This window comes from Symphalangus syndactylus, chromosome 6, assembly GCF_028878055.3.
Source record: "Symphalangus syndactylus isolate Jambi chromosome 6, NHGRI_mSymSyn1-v2.1_pri, whole genome shotgun sequence".
Classification (NCBI taxonomy): Eukaryota; Metazoa; Chordata; class Mammalia; order Primates; family Hylobatidae; genus Symphalangus; species Symphalangus syndactylus.
The window spans coordinates 22918424-22934931 of NC_072428.2; the positions used below are offsets into that span (position 1 = coordinate 22918424).

The 16508-nt window shown below is 46.0% G+C and overlaps 1 protein-coding gene across 14 annotated transcripts in view; it reads right to left on the reverse strand.

Annotated features, from left to right (window-relative positions):
* KIAA1549L (KIAA1549 like) overlaps nucleotides 1-12335 on the reverse strand; it is a 315005-nt gene extending 302670 nt beyond the window's left edge. For 5 of the 14 annotated variants that reach the window (XM_063641008.1, XM_063641004.1, XM_063641005.1 and 2 more), the window contains exon 1: nucleotides 11466-12331. In XM_063641008.1, the coding sequence (XP_063497078.1) occupies nucleotides 11466-11703 (238 nt within the window). In that variant the 5' untranslated portion in view covers nucleotides 11704-12331. Of the gene's footprint in view, nucleotides 1-11465 lie in introns of all 14 variants that reach the window. The other 9 variants (XM_055281967.2, XM_055281966.2, XM_055281965.2 and 6 more) reach the window with 6 other exon arrangements.
* Nucleotides 12336-16508: the final 4173 nt, after the last annotated feature.

Consider the following 16508-nt stretch of genomic DNA (forward strand, 5'->3'; position numbering starts at 1 on the left):
AGTGAGTTCTCACAAGATCTGGTGGTTTTATTCTCCCCACTTCACTCGGCACTTCTCTTTCCCGCCATCATATGAAGAAGGATGTGTTTGCTTCCCCTTCTGCCATGATTGTAACTTTCCTGAGGCCTCCCCAGCCATGCGGAACTGTGAGTCAACTAAACTTTCCTTTATAAATTTCTCAGTCTCGGGCAGTTCTTTATAGTAGCGTGAGAGTGGACTAATACACAAGGCCAACAGGGCCTTTTGCATTTTACTGCATCTACCTGAGTATTGTTTGAATTTAATAAAATATATGTTACTTTCATAATTTTTTAAAATCCAATGAAGATTGAAGATAGGCCTATATTTATCTGGGCCTCACACTGGAACTATGACAGCAAACTGTGGGAAAACTCTTCCCTTTTCAGAATGAAAATCCTTGGCTGGGCTTGGCTGCTAATGCAGGAAGAAGCAGGAAATGCAGATGGTAGAACTCCACCAAAACATCTGCTTATGGCTTGTAAAGACACAGACGGGGGATGGGAGAAGAAGGGAAGATCTTGAGGCTGTTATCCACAGATGAGAAAACGAAAGCCCTGAAAAGTGAAATGATTTGGTAAGTAACAGCCAGGGGTGACCTCAGTCTCCTGAATGCAACCAATGCAATTTTCTCTCACCCAGGCTGTTTTCCCTAGACCTTAAACCAAAGTTGTATCTGCTGGTAGCTCTGAGAATGAGAAAATGGGCCAGGAATGGTAGTTCATGCCTATAATCCCAGCACTTTGGGAGGCCGAGACTGGCAGATTACTTGAGGTTAGGAGTTCGAGACCAGCCTGGCCAACATGGTGAAACCCCAACTCTACTAAAAATACAAAAATTAGCCGGGTGCCGTGGTGCATGCCTGTAGTCCCAGCTACTTGGAGGCTGAGGCAGGAGAATCGCTTTAACCTGGGAGGTGGAGATTGCAGTGAGCCGAGATTGTGCCACTGCACTCCAGCCTGGACAACAGAATGAGACTCCATCTCAAAAAAATAAAATAGAGAGAGAATGAGAAAATGAACTAGAGGTACCTGATACTTTTTATTTTACTAAAGAAATCCTTGAGGGATCTTCAATATCATCTGTAAGCTCACGGGCCTTAAAAGAGAAATCGTTCTGCACAAACACATCCATAAAGCAGAAGTGGGAAGACTTCCCTATTATTTTATTTTATTTTATTTATCTTTTATTTTTGAGACAGAGTCTTGCTATGTCACCCACGCTGGAATGCAGTGGCACAATCCCGACTCACTGCAACCTCCACTTCCTGGGTTCAAACAATTCTCGTGCTTCGGCCTCCCAAGTAGCTGGGACTATAGGTGTGCACCACCATACCTGGCTAATTTTTGTATTTTTAGTAGAGACGGGGTTTCATCATGTTGACCAGGCTGGTCTCGAACTCCTGACCTCAAGTGATCCACAATCCTTGGGCTCCCAAAGTGTTGGGATTACAGGAGTGAGCCACCGCATCTGGCCCCTATTATTTTATAGACCAGCACTACTCTTATAACAAAACCAGACAATACCTTTTAGCAAAACAAAACTACAGACCAATACCCCTCATGAACATGAAACTAAAAATTCCTAACAATGGCCTGGCCGTTGTTAGGAATTTCTTTTTTTCTTTTTTTTTTTTTTTCCATTTTGCAATGGAGTCTCACTCTTGTCACCCAGGCTAGAGTGCAGTGGCATGATCTCAGCTCACTGCAACCTCTGCCTCCCAGGTTCAAGCAATTCTCCTGCCTCAGCCTCCTGAGTGGCTGGGATTACAGGCACCCACCACCATACCCAGCTAATTTTTTTGTGTTTTTAGTAGAGACAGGGTTTCACCATGTTGGCCAGGCTGGTCTCGAACTTCTGACATTAGGTGATCCTCCTGCCTTGGCCTCCCAAAGTGCTGGGATTACAGGCATGAGCCACCGCATCTGGCCAGGAATTTCTGGCTTGTGATCATCTCAATAGATGAAGAGAAAGCATTTGCCAAAATTTGATAACCAGTCATGATAAAAATTCACAGCAAATTTGCTAGAGAAGGGAATTTCCTCAGCCTGATAAAGGGCCTCTCTGAAACAAAATTAAAACTATACCCAACATCATACTTTAGAGAAAGACTGATATTTTCCTCCAGTGCCAGGATCAAGGCAAGGATGTTCACTCTCCTTATTTCTATTCAGCAAAGTACTAGAAGTTCTAGCCAGTGCAATAAGGCAAGAAAAACAAATAAAAGACTTACAGATTTGAAAGAATGAGAAGTGTCTTTATTCACAGATAACATAATTTCCTATTTAGAAAAATCTCAAAGAGTCTATAAAAAGCTACTAGAACTAAAATGAGTTTAGGAGGGTCAGATGATATAAGGTTTTTAAAATTATATTTCTATACACTAACAAAGAAATTTTTATATTACTGTTTGTCAAAGCACTGAAAAACATGAAAAATGTATGTACAAATTTGTATGTTGAAAACTATAAAACATTGATGAGAGAAAAGAAAGAATACCTAAGTAAATGGAGAGAGATATGTTCATGGATTAAAAAAAAAAAAAAAAAAAAAAAAAAAAAAAAAAAAAAAACCACTGTTAAGATGGTGATCTCTAATTGGTCTAATTTCAAAGAAATTCCAACCAAAAATCCAGGAGGCTTTTTAAATAGAAATTGACAAGAAGATACTAAAATCTGTATACAAAGCATAAGACCTAGATAGCCAAAAAGATTTTTTAAAAGAATAAAGAATACTCACACTATCTGATTTCAAGACTTACTACAGAACTAAAGCAGTGAAACTCGATCAAGGTCAATTTTACTCCCTAGGGGGACATTTAGCAATGTCTGGAAACATTTTTGGTTGTCACAACTAAGAATGAGGGGAGTTACTGACATCTACCAGGCAGTCAGAAATATTGCTAAACTTCTAATGCACAGGACAGGCATCCACAACAAAGAACCGTTGAACCCAAAATGTTAATAGTGCTGCCATTAAGAAACTCTGAACTAGAGAAATCAAGACAGTGCTGTACTGGCATATGGAGAGAAGTACAATAGAACAGACTAGAATCTAGAAATAAACCCAGACATATATGGTGCCAAGATAAGTCAATGGACCGAGGATAGTCTTTTCAACAAGTGGTGCTAGAATAATTAAATATCCATATAAAAAAATTAACCTTGATTCTTACTTTGCACCATACACAAATATTAACATGAAATGGATCAAAGACCTAAAAGTAAAAATAAAAATACAAAACTTCTAGAAGAAATCATAGATATTTGTGACCTTGGCACACATTAGGCAATTTCTATGCTAGGACACAAAAAGCACAAATCTTAAATTGAAAAGTTGATAGAGTTAATCTAAATTTAAAACTTCTCTCCTTTAAAAAAAAAAAAAAAAAAAAAAACACTGTTAATAAAATGAAAAGACAAGCCACAGACCAGGAGAACACATTTGCAAAACACCTATCTGATAAAAGACTTGTATCCAGACTATATAAAGGAAGCTCAAAACTCAGTAAAAAGAAAACAATCCAATTTTTAAATGGGCAAAATAACTTAACAGACACTTCAAAGTAGAGATATAGATGGCAAATAAGAACATGAAAAGATATGCAACAATAAAATTATTAGTAATTAGAGAAATGTAAACTAAAACTGGAATGAGATACCACTAAACAACTATTAGAATGGCTGACATCTAAATTAAAAGGGAAAAAAAAGCTGACAATACCAAATGCCAGTGAGGATACAGAGGAACAAGTAGAACTCTCATACATTGCTAATGAGAATGCAAAACTGTACAGCTACTTTGAAAAACAGTTTGGCAGTTTCTTATAAGGCGAAACACGTCCCTAACACATGACCAAGCAATCCCACCCCTAGGCATTTACCCAAAAGGAATGAAAACTGCCCACAGAAAGACTTCCATGTCATAAACTGGAAACAACCCAAATGTCCATCAACTGCTGAATGAATAAGCAAACTGTGGTGCAATGGAATACTATTCAGCAATAAAAAGAACAGAATTAGTGATCGATGCAATGACACGGATGATTTTCAAGAGCATTATGCCAAGTGAAAGAAGCCAAATGCAAGGTACAATTCCATTTCTACGACCTTCTGGGAAAGGCAAAACTACAGGGATGGAAAATACATGGGTGGTTTCCAGGGACTGGGTGTGTTGTGGGAGTGGATTAACTGCAAGGGGCAAGAGAGAACTTTTTGGGGTGACAGAAATGTTCTATATCTGGATTGTGGTGGTGGACGCATGATTGCACACTTTTGTCAAAACTCATCATGCAGTACACCTACAAAGGATGAATTTCACTGTATGTAAATTACACCTTAATAAACTTGACTTTAAAAAAAGAAGAAAAAGCTGGTGGCTGATGAGTGTGTTCTCTTTGTACTGCATGACATTTTAGAAATCTGAACTAATTGGTGATATTTGAAAACAAAAAGATTCTAAATAAAGATCTGCCTTTTGTTGAGAAGTCAGAACTATGGCACCCTGAGCCTCGGTCCCATGCAGGCTGCCACTAAGCAGTGGCTGCCTCCTTGAGCAACGCAGGCACTTGCTGTCCTGCCACATCCCCCAACCTGACCCAATTCATGGAAGTACTTTACCCACCTGCCACTGCACCTGCCCGAGTGAGAGTTTCTTGTCCTGGACTACGGGCTGCCTGAGGGCAGGGTCCAGGCCTGGCCTGTTCTCACTACACCCCCAGCATCTAGTGGAGGGCCTGGCACATGCTGGGTGCTTGATAAACACTGCTGAATTAATAAGACTCAGTTGCCACCTTCCCACCAACTCCTAAAACTGACATTTACAACAGCCAGATTGCTAACTGCTCCTTTGGTCCTGAAGTCCCCAAAGAGAGTCACCATCCATGGCAGCCATCCCGTGACCCAGAATAATGTGTCCCTCTGTGTGTTTAGAAATCCCCTCTAATATGTTGTCAAGCAACGACAATGTTTTAAGGTCATTCCAACTATTCATTTTTGTCTGGGGAAGAGTGGAGTTTTTGTTTGTCTTTAAAAAAAAAAAAAAAAAGAAAGAAAGAAAACCACAATACGTGCTTGAAGGTTAATGAAAATGAAAAGGGAAGTGTGCACATTCACTTTGAATATTCTCAGATCATATTCCAGTAATTTGAGACTTGAGCTAAGTAAGCTTCTGAGAGATTCTTTGGTCGTCATCAGAATTTCAGGATCCTGAAGTTTCCATGGTGGTGGTCAGTTTGAGGGAAGGATGTGGGTCAGCAAGGGGATATCTAACTTCTGTTTTATGCCAGTATTAAAAGTACAGCAAGTAACACTGTACTTTTAATATTTAATACACTTTCTTCTTTTTCTACCTCCTTGTTATTTTATTTTCTTTGTCTCTTGCTTGTCCCCCTTCTCCCTGAACCCCCAAATGCAGCAGTATCCCAGCCCCTCAGAGCCCTTCAGCCCCCCAAGGAGGGCCAGGCGAAGTCCCAGGGCAGGGAGAGGGTGCAAGGGACTCCTCCCTACAGCACCCTGTCTGGCCCCAAGATCATTTTCTTTACTTTGTGGGGATGGGAAGGATGAGATGGGGGCAAGATTTGGGACATCTTGTAAGAATCTTTGAAGTACTAATCATACTGAGAGTAAAAAGTCAAAATATATTTTATTAAGCCATCTACATTTGGGGGAAAAACACCAAATCAAACACTCCGGTCATATGTCTTTCATGTTTAAAAATGAGAAAGTGTGAACACATATAATTAGACCTCATCTTAACCCTCCCTTGGCTCACCTCCCCCATGACTCTGCTTTTCTCTAGAGAAAAGACTTCAGAAGAATTGTCTTATGTGTTGCCTCCAATGCCTCTTTTTCCTTTCTCTCTTGAACCATCTGCAGTTAGAGTTTTATCCCCATCACTCTTAGAGCCACTAACCACCTTCACACCTCCAAACTCAACGTGCATTGCTAGTGCCTATCTAACTGCACTCTCAGCAGCATCTGTCCAAGCCAATCACACCCTCCTCCTTGATGGCTTTCTTCTCTTAGCACCCAGGACACCATATACACTTTCTTCTCTTCCTACTGCCTTATTGTTTTTTTCTCTATCGCTTGCTGGTCCCCTTCACCCTGAACCCCTGAATACTGTGGTAATCCCAGGTTCATTGCTCAGATCTCCCTCTCTCTTCTCCATACTCACTTTCCAGGTTTCTTATTCACTCCCATGCTGATGGCTCCCAAATTTATGCCTTAGGACCTGTTATCGCCCTAGAATTCCAGACTACTTTGTTCAACTGGCAACCTGACATCTCCACTTGAATAAACATTTCAAGCTTTGCATATCCCCAAATGAACTCTTATTTTCTTACCCCAAACCTGAACTGCTGTCTCAGTTAATGGCAACTTCATCTTCCCAGTTGCTTGAGCCAAAGACCTTGGAGCCATATCAATTCCTTTCTTTCTCTCCTACCCTTTTAATCCACCAGATAATTCTACTAGCTCTATCTTCAAGAGACATCCAAAATCTAACCACTTCTCCTGCTACCACCCTCTCTAAGCCATCTTTATCTGCAGATTGATTTCAACAACAGCTTCCTTCCTGATCTCCTGGCTCCCATACTTGACCTTACAGACTTTTCTCTCCACAACAACCAGGGTGATTCTTTTAAAACTGAAGTCAGATTATGTCACCTCTTGTTTGGATGCTCCAGTGGCTGACCATCTCATTCCAACTAAAGTACCCAGTCATCACCACAGCCAATAAGTCCTATAGGATCCAGCCCCATCTCTCTCTTCAACATCGTTTCTCACTACTCTCCCTTTGCTCATTCAATTCTACACTGGCATTCCTGCGCTTCCTCAAACAACGCAAGCACAATCTCTGCTCAAGGCCTTTGCACTTGCTTTTCCCACAGCCTGGAATATTATTCCCCCAGATTTCCACTGTTAGGTCTACTCAAGGCCATCTCCTCAGAAAGGCCTCCTCTCACCACTCCATCTAGACAAGTTCATGTGTGAAGGCAGTGTCCCCTACCCTGATTTATTTTGCTCCACAGAGCTTACCATCACCCAACCTACAGGTATTTGCTTTATTGCCACTTATTTCTCAAAATGGGGTCCACAAACTTGCATCGTCAGCATTACTCAAGTGCTTCTTAACAATGCAGACTCTCAAGCCTTATTTCAGACCTACTGAATCAGAATCCACATTTCAACAAGATCTTCACGTGATTGGTAAGCACAGTCAAGTTTGGACGGCACTGGGCTCAATATTCTGAGGTAACGGTAACGAACAAAAACAAGCCCCATTCTCTCTAACCCCTGTGAGAACAGGCCTTGTTTTTGTTCATTACTATTACCTCAGAATATTGAGGCATTCAAAACATATAAAGGAATGAATGAATGAATGAACAAATGAACTTGAGCCTATTCTAGACTCGACTGCAAGTTGATGATGTGTACAAGGAGGTTGGGGAGCGGCAAGGAGGACGTCCCAGATCAAAACTATCTCCCCGCACACTGTTATAAATTAGAAATTCTTTGGTATCGATTCATCAAGAAGAGCTAAGTATTCTAAATACATATGCGCCCAATGCAGGGGTACCCAGATTCATAAAATTCTTAGAGACCTACAAAGTTATGAGACCTGCAAAGAGACTTAGACTCACACACAATAATAGTGGGAGACTTTAACACCCCACTGACGATATTAGACAGATCATCAAGACAGAAAATTAACAGAAGTATTCAGGACCTGAACTCAGCTCTGGATCAAGCGGACCTGATAGCTATCCACAGAACTCTCCACCCCAAACAACAAGAATATACATTCTTCTTATCACCATACATCACTGATGCTAAAATTGATCATGTAATCAGAAGAAATTCTTTGGTATCAGCAAAACCTTCTACCAACATGCAAATATATTCCCTTAATAAAGCAGTCCTTCAAAACTTACTGTGAATTATTTAAATGAGACAGTATCCTAAAATCTAACAGAAACAGCCAAACAGGGGGAACAGGAATGTAGAGACTGAAAATTTAAGAAATTCCTATTCTGTGCTGGGTATTGTAACAGGCAATAGGCAAATGAAGGCAAATCAGGAACTAACAAGTTGGAGGGAGAAGCACACAGATGCTCAGAGCCCTTCAGCCGGCAGAAGAGGGCCTGGGGAAGCCCCAGCATGCAGAGAGGGTACTGAGGACCCCTCCCTACAGCGCCCTGTGCTCTGACCACAAAGAACCCTTTACTTTTCCTCTGCCAGAAATGCCACCATCAACACTGCCAACCCCAACTCATCCTTCAAGGCCCCCGTGCCCCCAGAATTAACGATTCCCTCATTAGCTCTGATCACACAGTACAGAGGGCAAGGGCCTGATCGCCCTCTTCTTGAGGAGCTTCTACAAACTGCCTCGTCCTTATTCACCTCTGTACCCCCTGCCCCTGCACAGCACCTAGACAGAGTAAACATTCCATCTGTTTCTGCCATTTTAAAAGAGCAGGTAGCATTCACTGAGCGCTTACGGTATACGAAGCACTGTTTTAACCACTTTAGATGCATTAACTCATGTAATCCTCACAAGAACTCAGTGAGATTGGAACTATTATTGTCCCCATTTTCCAGATGAGAGAACTGAGACCCAGACAGTAACACTGAGTAGCTACACATGAACAGATGAGCACGATCCCTGTACATAACAGGCACACAGTAAGTGTTTACTGACATGAACTGAATGGAAGCTCAGTAGTTAAAAAGACAGTGAAGTCAAATTTGAGCTCTACCATTTTGCCCGGAGCCTGGATGGCCAAAGAGAATAGAGGGTGTCAGTATTCAGTACTACAAAGAAACTTCTTTCCCACACCAACCTCCCGCATCCAAAACGGAACTTACTGACTGGGAGCAAGACGGAAGACGGAGATGGAAGTTAGGAGTCTAATGGAGGGCAATGAAGATGACAACAGCCTTTTCTTTATGTGGAAAAGAGAAGGAACTCTGATTCCTTTAGAATATTCAAGCAAAAGAGGTTGGGGTGGGGTGGGTGGAAGTAGACTGGGAATGCACTGCAGAGTCTCCAGGACAGGAAGGTGCTGGACAATTGCTACAGAATTTTCCAGAAACAAGTCTATGCTTGCCCATTTTTCGACCAAGGCAAATGTCTGGCTTAGCCTTCCTTAAACAACAAGGGAGGGCAGCCATGTAAATGATGGGACTGTAGCAAGCCAGCACTTTGAGTAAGATCTCAGACAGCTCAGGGTTGGACGCATTCTACAGTGAGTGGCAGCACCAAACCGCAGCGACTCCTCAGAAAAAGTTCCAAACTAGGTTGTTTGCAGAAAGTCAAAGGCCCCAGAAATTGTCATTCATTCTCCCGCCTCCCTCCTGACACCACTTCTTCCCACAAACCCCTTAGGATGCCCTGCATTAGGCCCAGGACTCACCTACCCTGGGGTGAAACTGCCTCCAGTGGAAATCAGAGAACAAATGAGAGCAGGTAGGAGGTAAGAGTTACACACAGGGAACCCAGGGTTTAACCCTTCCATTGAGTCATGGAATTGAATCCGTGGCAAACCCACAGAAAACCATGGAGCCCAGAGGTGGACTGTGGATCCACAGGTAGGCTGGACCACAGGAAGCTGGTCATAAAGGGGGACAGCAGAAAGGGCATCCAAAAAGCATAGAGGAAGAAACGAGTCGCTCGGATGAGATGGAGAAAGACGGACAGGACTTTGGGCAGGAACATCAACTTTTAATGATTTTTACCATCATTGTAATCAAAGCATCTTTCCCAGCCCCATATCCCCATGACCCCATATCCCCATGACCACCACACTGAAAGGAAAAAGAAAGAGGACACCAGGGCTAAACCCAAACAATGTGGATCAGAAGTCCCCTAAGTCAGGCTCTGGCTGTCTGAAAGAGGAGCCAAGGAAAGTCAGGGAGGTTCAGAAGTCTCAAGGTACAAAGGTCAGAAGGGAAATCAGAAATTCAAAACTGATCCGAGGATATCACCCAACATCAGGCTGAACGGGAACAACACATGAAAGCCAGTTTCACATATTACAGACGGCTGAACAAATGAACATCATCCCGAAGCAAATATCTCATAAGCAGTTCACAAAAACGACCAAGGACTTGATATCCTTTAATCAAAAACAGGATGTATGTTTCTGAGCCAATGAATACCAAGGTATTTACGTGGGTCTTTCTCAGGCCTTACCTTTTAACAATTATGCCAAATACACATCACTAAAAACTGCTACAGGCATAAAGATCGGGGGCTAAAATTCATCAGAGGTTTTTCTCAAGTCTGAGGCACACATCCAAAGATTCCTGAACTTTGAAACCACTGTAATCACAATAGAAAATTCTTTGACAGTAACTTGCAAGCACAAGCACCACCTGTCAGTGACTCTTTAAGTGAATCGAAGGAAAATGGGCTCTGAATTAAGCTGCTGAAGACGAGAAATATTTTTAACCTAAAACTCTCTTATCTAAAACAATGTCAGCCCCTTACAATTAGGAATTTTAATCTAATTTGGGGGAGGGGGTACTCTGAGAAAGAAGAGGTCATTAGTCCTTGCTAAAAAATGCAAAACTACAGGAACACATTATCTGAAGTGAGAACTATATTCCTTGATAAGACAATGTATCAAGAGCTCAGAATTTCATCAGAAACACAAAAGCCTGCCCTTTCCAAGTGCCGGCAGTAATCATTCTTATTTCCAGGACAACTGCTTACCGCACAGCTTAAGTTTTGAAGCACACTTAGCAGAATAATCCACCCCCACCTAGAATACTTACAACAGATTTCTCAAAATTGTCCAAGGAATTACAGAAATCTATTTCCTGGGGATTGCTGGAAGTCTACAAGCCAAGCATGACTATTTTTAACTAACCTGCAAACAGTGGATTATATACTTAATGAGCGCCTGCATCCCTTTGCAAGGTGCAAGCAATTATTGGAGAGACCTCCTTCCCAAAAGAAAAGGGTTCCGCTATCAACACAGGAGAAACTGTGTTGATATTTGGGAAGCCGACACGCGGATTGCCTAAAACTCTCTAGCCATTTCATGCATTTAAGACAAAGTGGACACTCAACAGAGAGCCCAAAGTACCAGGGACTTCGCCACCCTGAAACGTGTTCTAATGATACATTTCCCGTTTAAGGTGTCCTAAACACACATCTTTCTCTAAATAAAGCGTGCCTGCGGGACCACTAGGAAGGTTCTACAACTTGTCCAAAAAGAAGAGGCGATTGCACCTGTGTTTTTTCTTCCCCGCCCAAAGTGCCTTCCCGAAAGACGGATTTCTGACAGTTCGCCGGCTGTTGCAGCCGCAAAGGGCGGAGAGAATCCCAGAGCCGGTGCTGCCAATACCTCTCCACCGCCACCTGGGCAGGTGTGGGTTCCGACCCGCCGCCCCGCTCCTCCAGAAACCTCCGCGGACGCCCCGCCACCGAGCGCTTACCCGGGTCGGCCTGGCAGTGCTCCAGGAGGGCCGCCAGCAGCAGGAGTCCCAGCAGCAGCGTCGGTGGCCGCGGGGGCGCATCGTGGGACGCGCCCGCCCCGGGACCCCTCACGCCCGTGCAGCGCGCGGCTCCCCAGCCGGCCCGACCAAGCCCACGCGCCACGGGCCGGCCCCCGCGCCCCCGCGTCGCGGGCCCAGCTTCCCTTGAGCCCTGAGGCTTGGCCTCCTGCGGAGCCATGGGGACGCTTCACACATCCAGGCCGCTGCCTCGCTCTGCACCGCGCCGGGGAGCCCAGCCCTCGGCGCCCCGGTCCTCACCGGGCATCGCCGGCCACGGCCCGGGCGCCGGAGGGAGGGGGCGCCGAGCGGCGCGACTGGCTCGCTCGTCCTGCCGCTCCCGGGGCGGGCTCCAGGGAGCCGCGGCTTCACCCGCGCAGGGGCCGGGCCCGCATGGAGCCGCGGCGGGCGCGGGCGGGGGTTCCCACGGTGCCTGTCGCCGCACGCCGGCGCGATTGGGGCGGCGAGGATGGGACGGGCGCCGCCCGGGGCCCCCTCCCCCGGTCCGGCTCCTGCAGAACGAGGGGGCGAGGCTGCCGGGAACGGGGGCGGCGGCCGCGGGGCGCGCTCGGGTCCCTCCCTCCCGCCGCCGCTGCAGCCTCGGCGCCCCGCTGTCCTGGCTCCTCGCTCCTCGCTCCTCGCTCCTCGTTCCTCGCTGGGCTTCGGGTTCCAGCCCCGGCTCCGGCTTGGGCTCCCGGGCCGCGAGTGCTACCGCAGCTCAGAGCGGCGCCTCATTGACAAAGAAAGCACGTAGCCTCCGGATCGGGCGAGGAGGCGAGGAGGCGAGGCCGGCGCGCGCGCGCAGCCCCGCGCGGAACCACCGCGCGCTCCCCGCTCCCGCGCGCCCGGCTGGGCTCGGGACCCAGGAGGGGGACCCCTCCCGGCGGCTCCCGCGCAGCGGAGGTCCTTAAGGGGAGGGCTTCCCTCCCCTCCTGTCCCCCATCTAGAGAAGGGAAGGTTGGCAGGAGAGAGGTCGTCTGGCCGGGGAGGAGGGTCATGGTCAACGTGCCCAAGCGGCAGGAAAGCTCTTTGTAGAAGGGCGGGCGCGCTTTGTGCTGTTTGTTCACTACTTCTCCGAGGGGCCGACGGACACCTGCATGCCAGTTTACCCCTGAGGAGCTCAAGCGGCTGTGGGCTAGTTGCAATAACACGCTGGATTAAAACACATTATAATTATTTGTTGCAGCCACACTACGTGCAAAGCATTACACTGCACACTGGGAAGACCGGGAAGGTTTTCCAAAAGTCTCTTCCCCCAAACAGGAGAGTCAGGCAGCTCCTGCTCAGAGGGACAAAAGGCCCAGGCGTCACCTGAGTTGGTCCCCTGGTCTTCACCCTTGCTAGCCTTGATGGCCTTAGCAAGTGACCTGGCTCATACGCGCCTCATCCATCCCCAGTCACTGAGTATCTATTACGGACCCGCTGTTTGCCAGCATCTGTGTTAGGCACTGGGGATACAAGCAACGAGGAAACACACACATCCTTGACCCGGTAAAGCTCAGACGCTATTCACTCAACAATACTTATTGACTGCCTGCTATGTGCCAGTGACAACAGCCATAAACAAAATCCCTGCCCTCCTGGAGCTGACATTCTAGTGGGGGTTCACCTGCAATAAACAAGTAATAGAATATTAGATTGGTAAATGCTGTAAAGAAAAATCAGTGTAAAAGAATGAAATGTAGGGAGGGTGTGTTGCAATGTTAAACATTGTGAAGAAAGGCCTCGCTGAGAAGGTGACGTTTGAGCCAAGATCTGAAGAACATTCCAGATACAGGGAACCAAAAAGACTAACATCCCGGGGCAGAGCGTGCCTGGTGTGTTAGGGCACAGCAACTCAGCCAGGGGATCTGGAAAAGTGTTACGTTCTAGTTATTGAGCATCTGCAGGATAGAAATAACACCGCATTTCATCTGAGACACATACTTTTAACATGTTAACTTTTCAGAAGTCAGATGTGTTCTTATAATGTGTGTAAGATTTGTTGAAATATAGTAATGCCTTGTTGGGGGTTATGATTTAATTTTGTTCTTTAATTAAACTAGTTCGGCTGTTTTGGTTTGTGTTAAGAAACTTGCCATCTGGCCTGGCGCGGTGGCTCACGCCTGTAATCCCAGCACTTTGGGAGGCCGAGGCAGGCGAATCACCTGAGGTCACGAGTTTGAGACCAGCCTGGCCAACATGGTGAAACCCCGTCTCTACTAAAAATACAAAAATTAGCCAGGTGTGGTGGTGCATGCCTGTAATCCCAGCTACTTGGGAGGCTGAGGCAGGAGAATTGCTTCAACCCAGGAGGCGGAGGTTGCAGTGAGCCAAGATCGTGCCACTGCACTCCAGCCTGGGCAACAGAGTGAGAGTCCTTCGAAAGAAAGAGAGAGAGGAAGAGAGAGAGGGAGAGAGGGAGGAAGGGAAAGATGCAGTCTAGTTGAAGAGATAAAGCAATTCACTCAATCAGTTGGAGACACTGTGAGAAAGCCAGCCCATGGTCATGGTTCAGGCAGCGTCACAAGACGAACGGCCCTGCAGCCGGTGGTGATCCCACAGACAAGGCGATGGGGAATGAGGATGTCAGACAAAGAAGAACTGAAACAAGGGCAGGGTTTAGACTCGCTTAGGTGTTGCAGAAAAGGGAGCCCCTGGAGAGAGAAGTGGGCGGAGCAGAGGCAGGGAAGGAGGCAGGAAGATCGGTCTTGGAACAGTGGGGCTGCCTGTTTGAGACCCAGAACTCTTATGCTGAAGCCAAGTTGTGAAAGGCCTTGGACACATCTGAAGGAGAGGGAGAGGGGAAGATAAGTCACTCTCAGGAGCACCAATCCTGTACCAGGCTCTGAGTTAAGAGCTCCCGAGAACACAGAGGTGGGTGTGATGGGGGAAAACATGGACCCTTTAGTAGCCACAGCTTCCCCCACCCACCCCTTTTCTGCACCTGGACGATTGTGGTGTTGATGGTGAGTCAGGAACTGAGGAAGCTGGACAGGCTGGCCGCATTCACACGGGAAGCAACTGAATGTTGCTGGCCTAAAGAGGTATAAAAGATCCAGCAGGAGAGACGCTGTGTGCAAAGCAAGAAAGGCAAGACCTGAACACAGCTGGCTTCTCCGTGCGACTTGAGAGAGATTGATTTAGGGGCGACTGCCATGGGGTTGGGAGATAGCAAATGCATATCTCGAGAAAGTTCACTGTATTGTAAATGGGATTTTCCCTTCTCCATTATTTGCCAGACTTACACAAATTATAAATTACTTTCACATATTGGTTGTTGGACTGGTGTTTCAGTGAATTCGTCTCCCTGATGAGACTGGCCTCAAGACCAGACACTATCCCTTTCCTCAAGAAGCCTACAGTCAGCTGGGCGCAGTGGCTCACGCCTGTAATCCCAACACTTTGGTGGGTGGATCACGAGGTCAGGAGTTCAAGACCAGCCTGACCAACATAGTGAAACGCTGTCTCTATTGGAAATACAAAAATTAGCTGGGCATGGTGGCGTGTGCCTGTAGTCCCAGCTACTCAGGAGGCTAAGGCAGGAGAATTGCTTGAACCAGGACCCAGAAGGCGGAGGTTGCAGTGAGCTGAGCTTGCACCAGTGCACTCCAGCCTGGGCTACAGAGCGAGACTCCGTCTCCAAAAAAAGGAAGAAGAAGAAGAGGAGGAGGAGGAGGAGGAGGAAGAGGAGGAGGAGGAGGAGGAGGAGAAGGAGGAGACAAGAAGAAGAAGAAGAAGAAGAAGAAGAAGAAGAAGAAGAGGAAGAGGAAGAGGAAGAGGAAGAGGAAGAGGAAGAAGAAGAAGAAGAAGAAGAAGAAGAAGAAGAAGAAGAAGAAGAAGAAGAAGAAGAAGAAGAAAAGAAGAGGAAGAAGAAAACGACCATCTAATGAGGGGGACAGACACATGCAGCAATAACTTCAGAGCAATGTGCTGAGGATGCGATAGAGGTACGTGCAGATCGCTCTTCGCCATGGGAATGTGAGCAAGGGGTGGCTATTTCTGCCTGGAGGAGAAAAGGCAAAAGAAGGAAACATTTAAAGTTGGAGTTTGCCAGGCACAGCCAATGGCATGATAGAAAGGCATGAAAGTCTGCAGCATTTTGCAGGGAAGGATAAGGTATCTGGTGAGAGAAGCACAGAGAGAACTTAGGGAGATTCAGCCTCCAGGCAAGGGAGCCAAGTTAGGGGCAGATGTTGAGAGCCTGCGATGCCATGGTATAGAGTTTGTATCTTATTCTTATCCAGGAGGAACCACTCCGGAAGGGTTCTCTGCTGGAGCAGAAAGCTTGGTGAGATCTTTGACTGATGAGTCATTGATTGATGGGTGACTGTACAGACTCTGAAACTTTACTTAGATTTAAATTCAGGCCTTACCATTTACTAGCTGTTTAACTTTGGGCACATCATATAGAGATTACTCTATATCTCTCACCTATAAACTGGAAATGATAAGAGTGACTCCCTCATTGAATTGTCTTGAGGATTGAATTGATACATGTCAAGCATTTAGAAGAATACTTGACACACAGTAAACACTCAGCCAATCTTATTATATGACAATTGTGACCCTCTTAAACCATAAACTCTTTCATTAATTTTAGTCTATTTCTAGGGCTTTGGGGCTTTCTGAGTGTGTAAATTTATTGCTACATAGCTTTCAAAAGTCAGTGTGTTTTGTGCAAAGCATTTTGTTAGGCTGGGGAAAAAGAACAATCTTTGGGCAATTGTTGCAGGCCCACAACAGAAATTTCTGCCATTCATAGAGGGGAAATCTCTGGGCCTCTGCTTTCATTCTTTTTAAAACAAGCAGCTATTTCTCCTCTAGTCCAGAACTCTGTTGCTGACACTCCTTGCTGGAGCAAAGCCCAAGTCTACACTGAACCCCTTTTGTGCACCCAGGACCGTTCTAGACTCTAGGATTCCTACAGCAAGCAAGGCCTTGTCCCCACCCTCACTGAACTGCATACTTAGGAATAAGTGGGGGAGGCTGGGCGCGGTGGCTCAC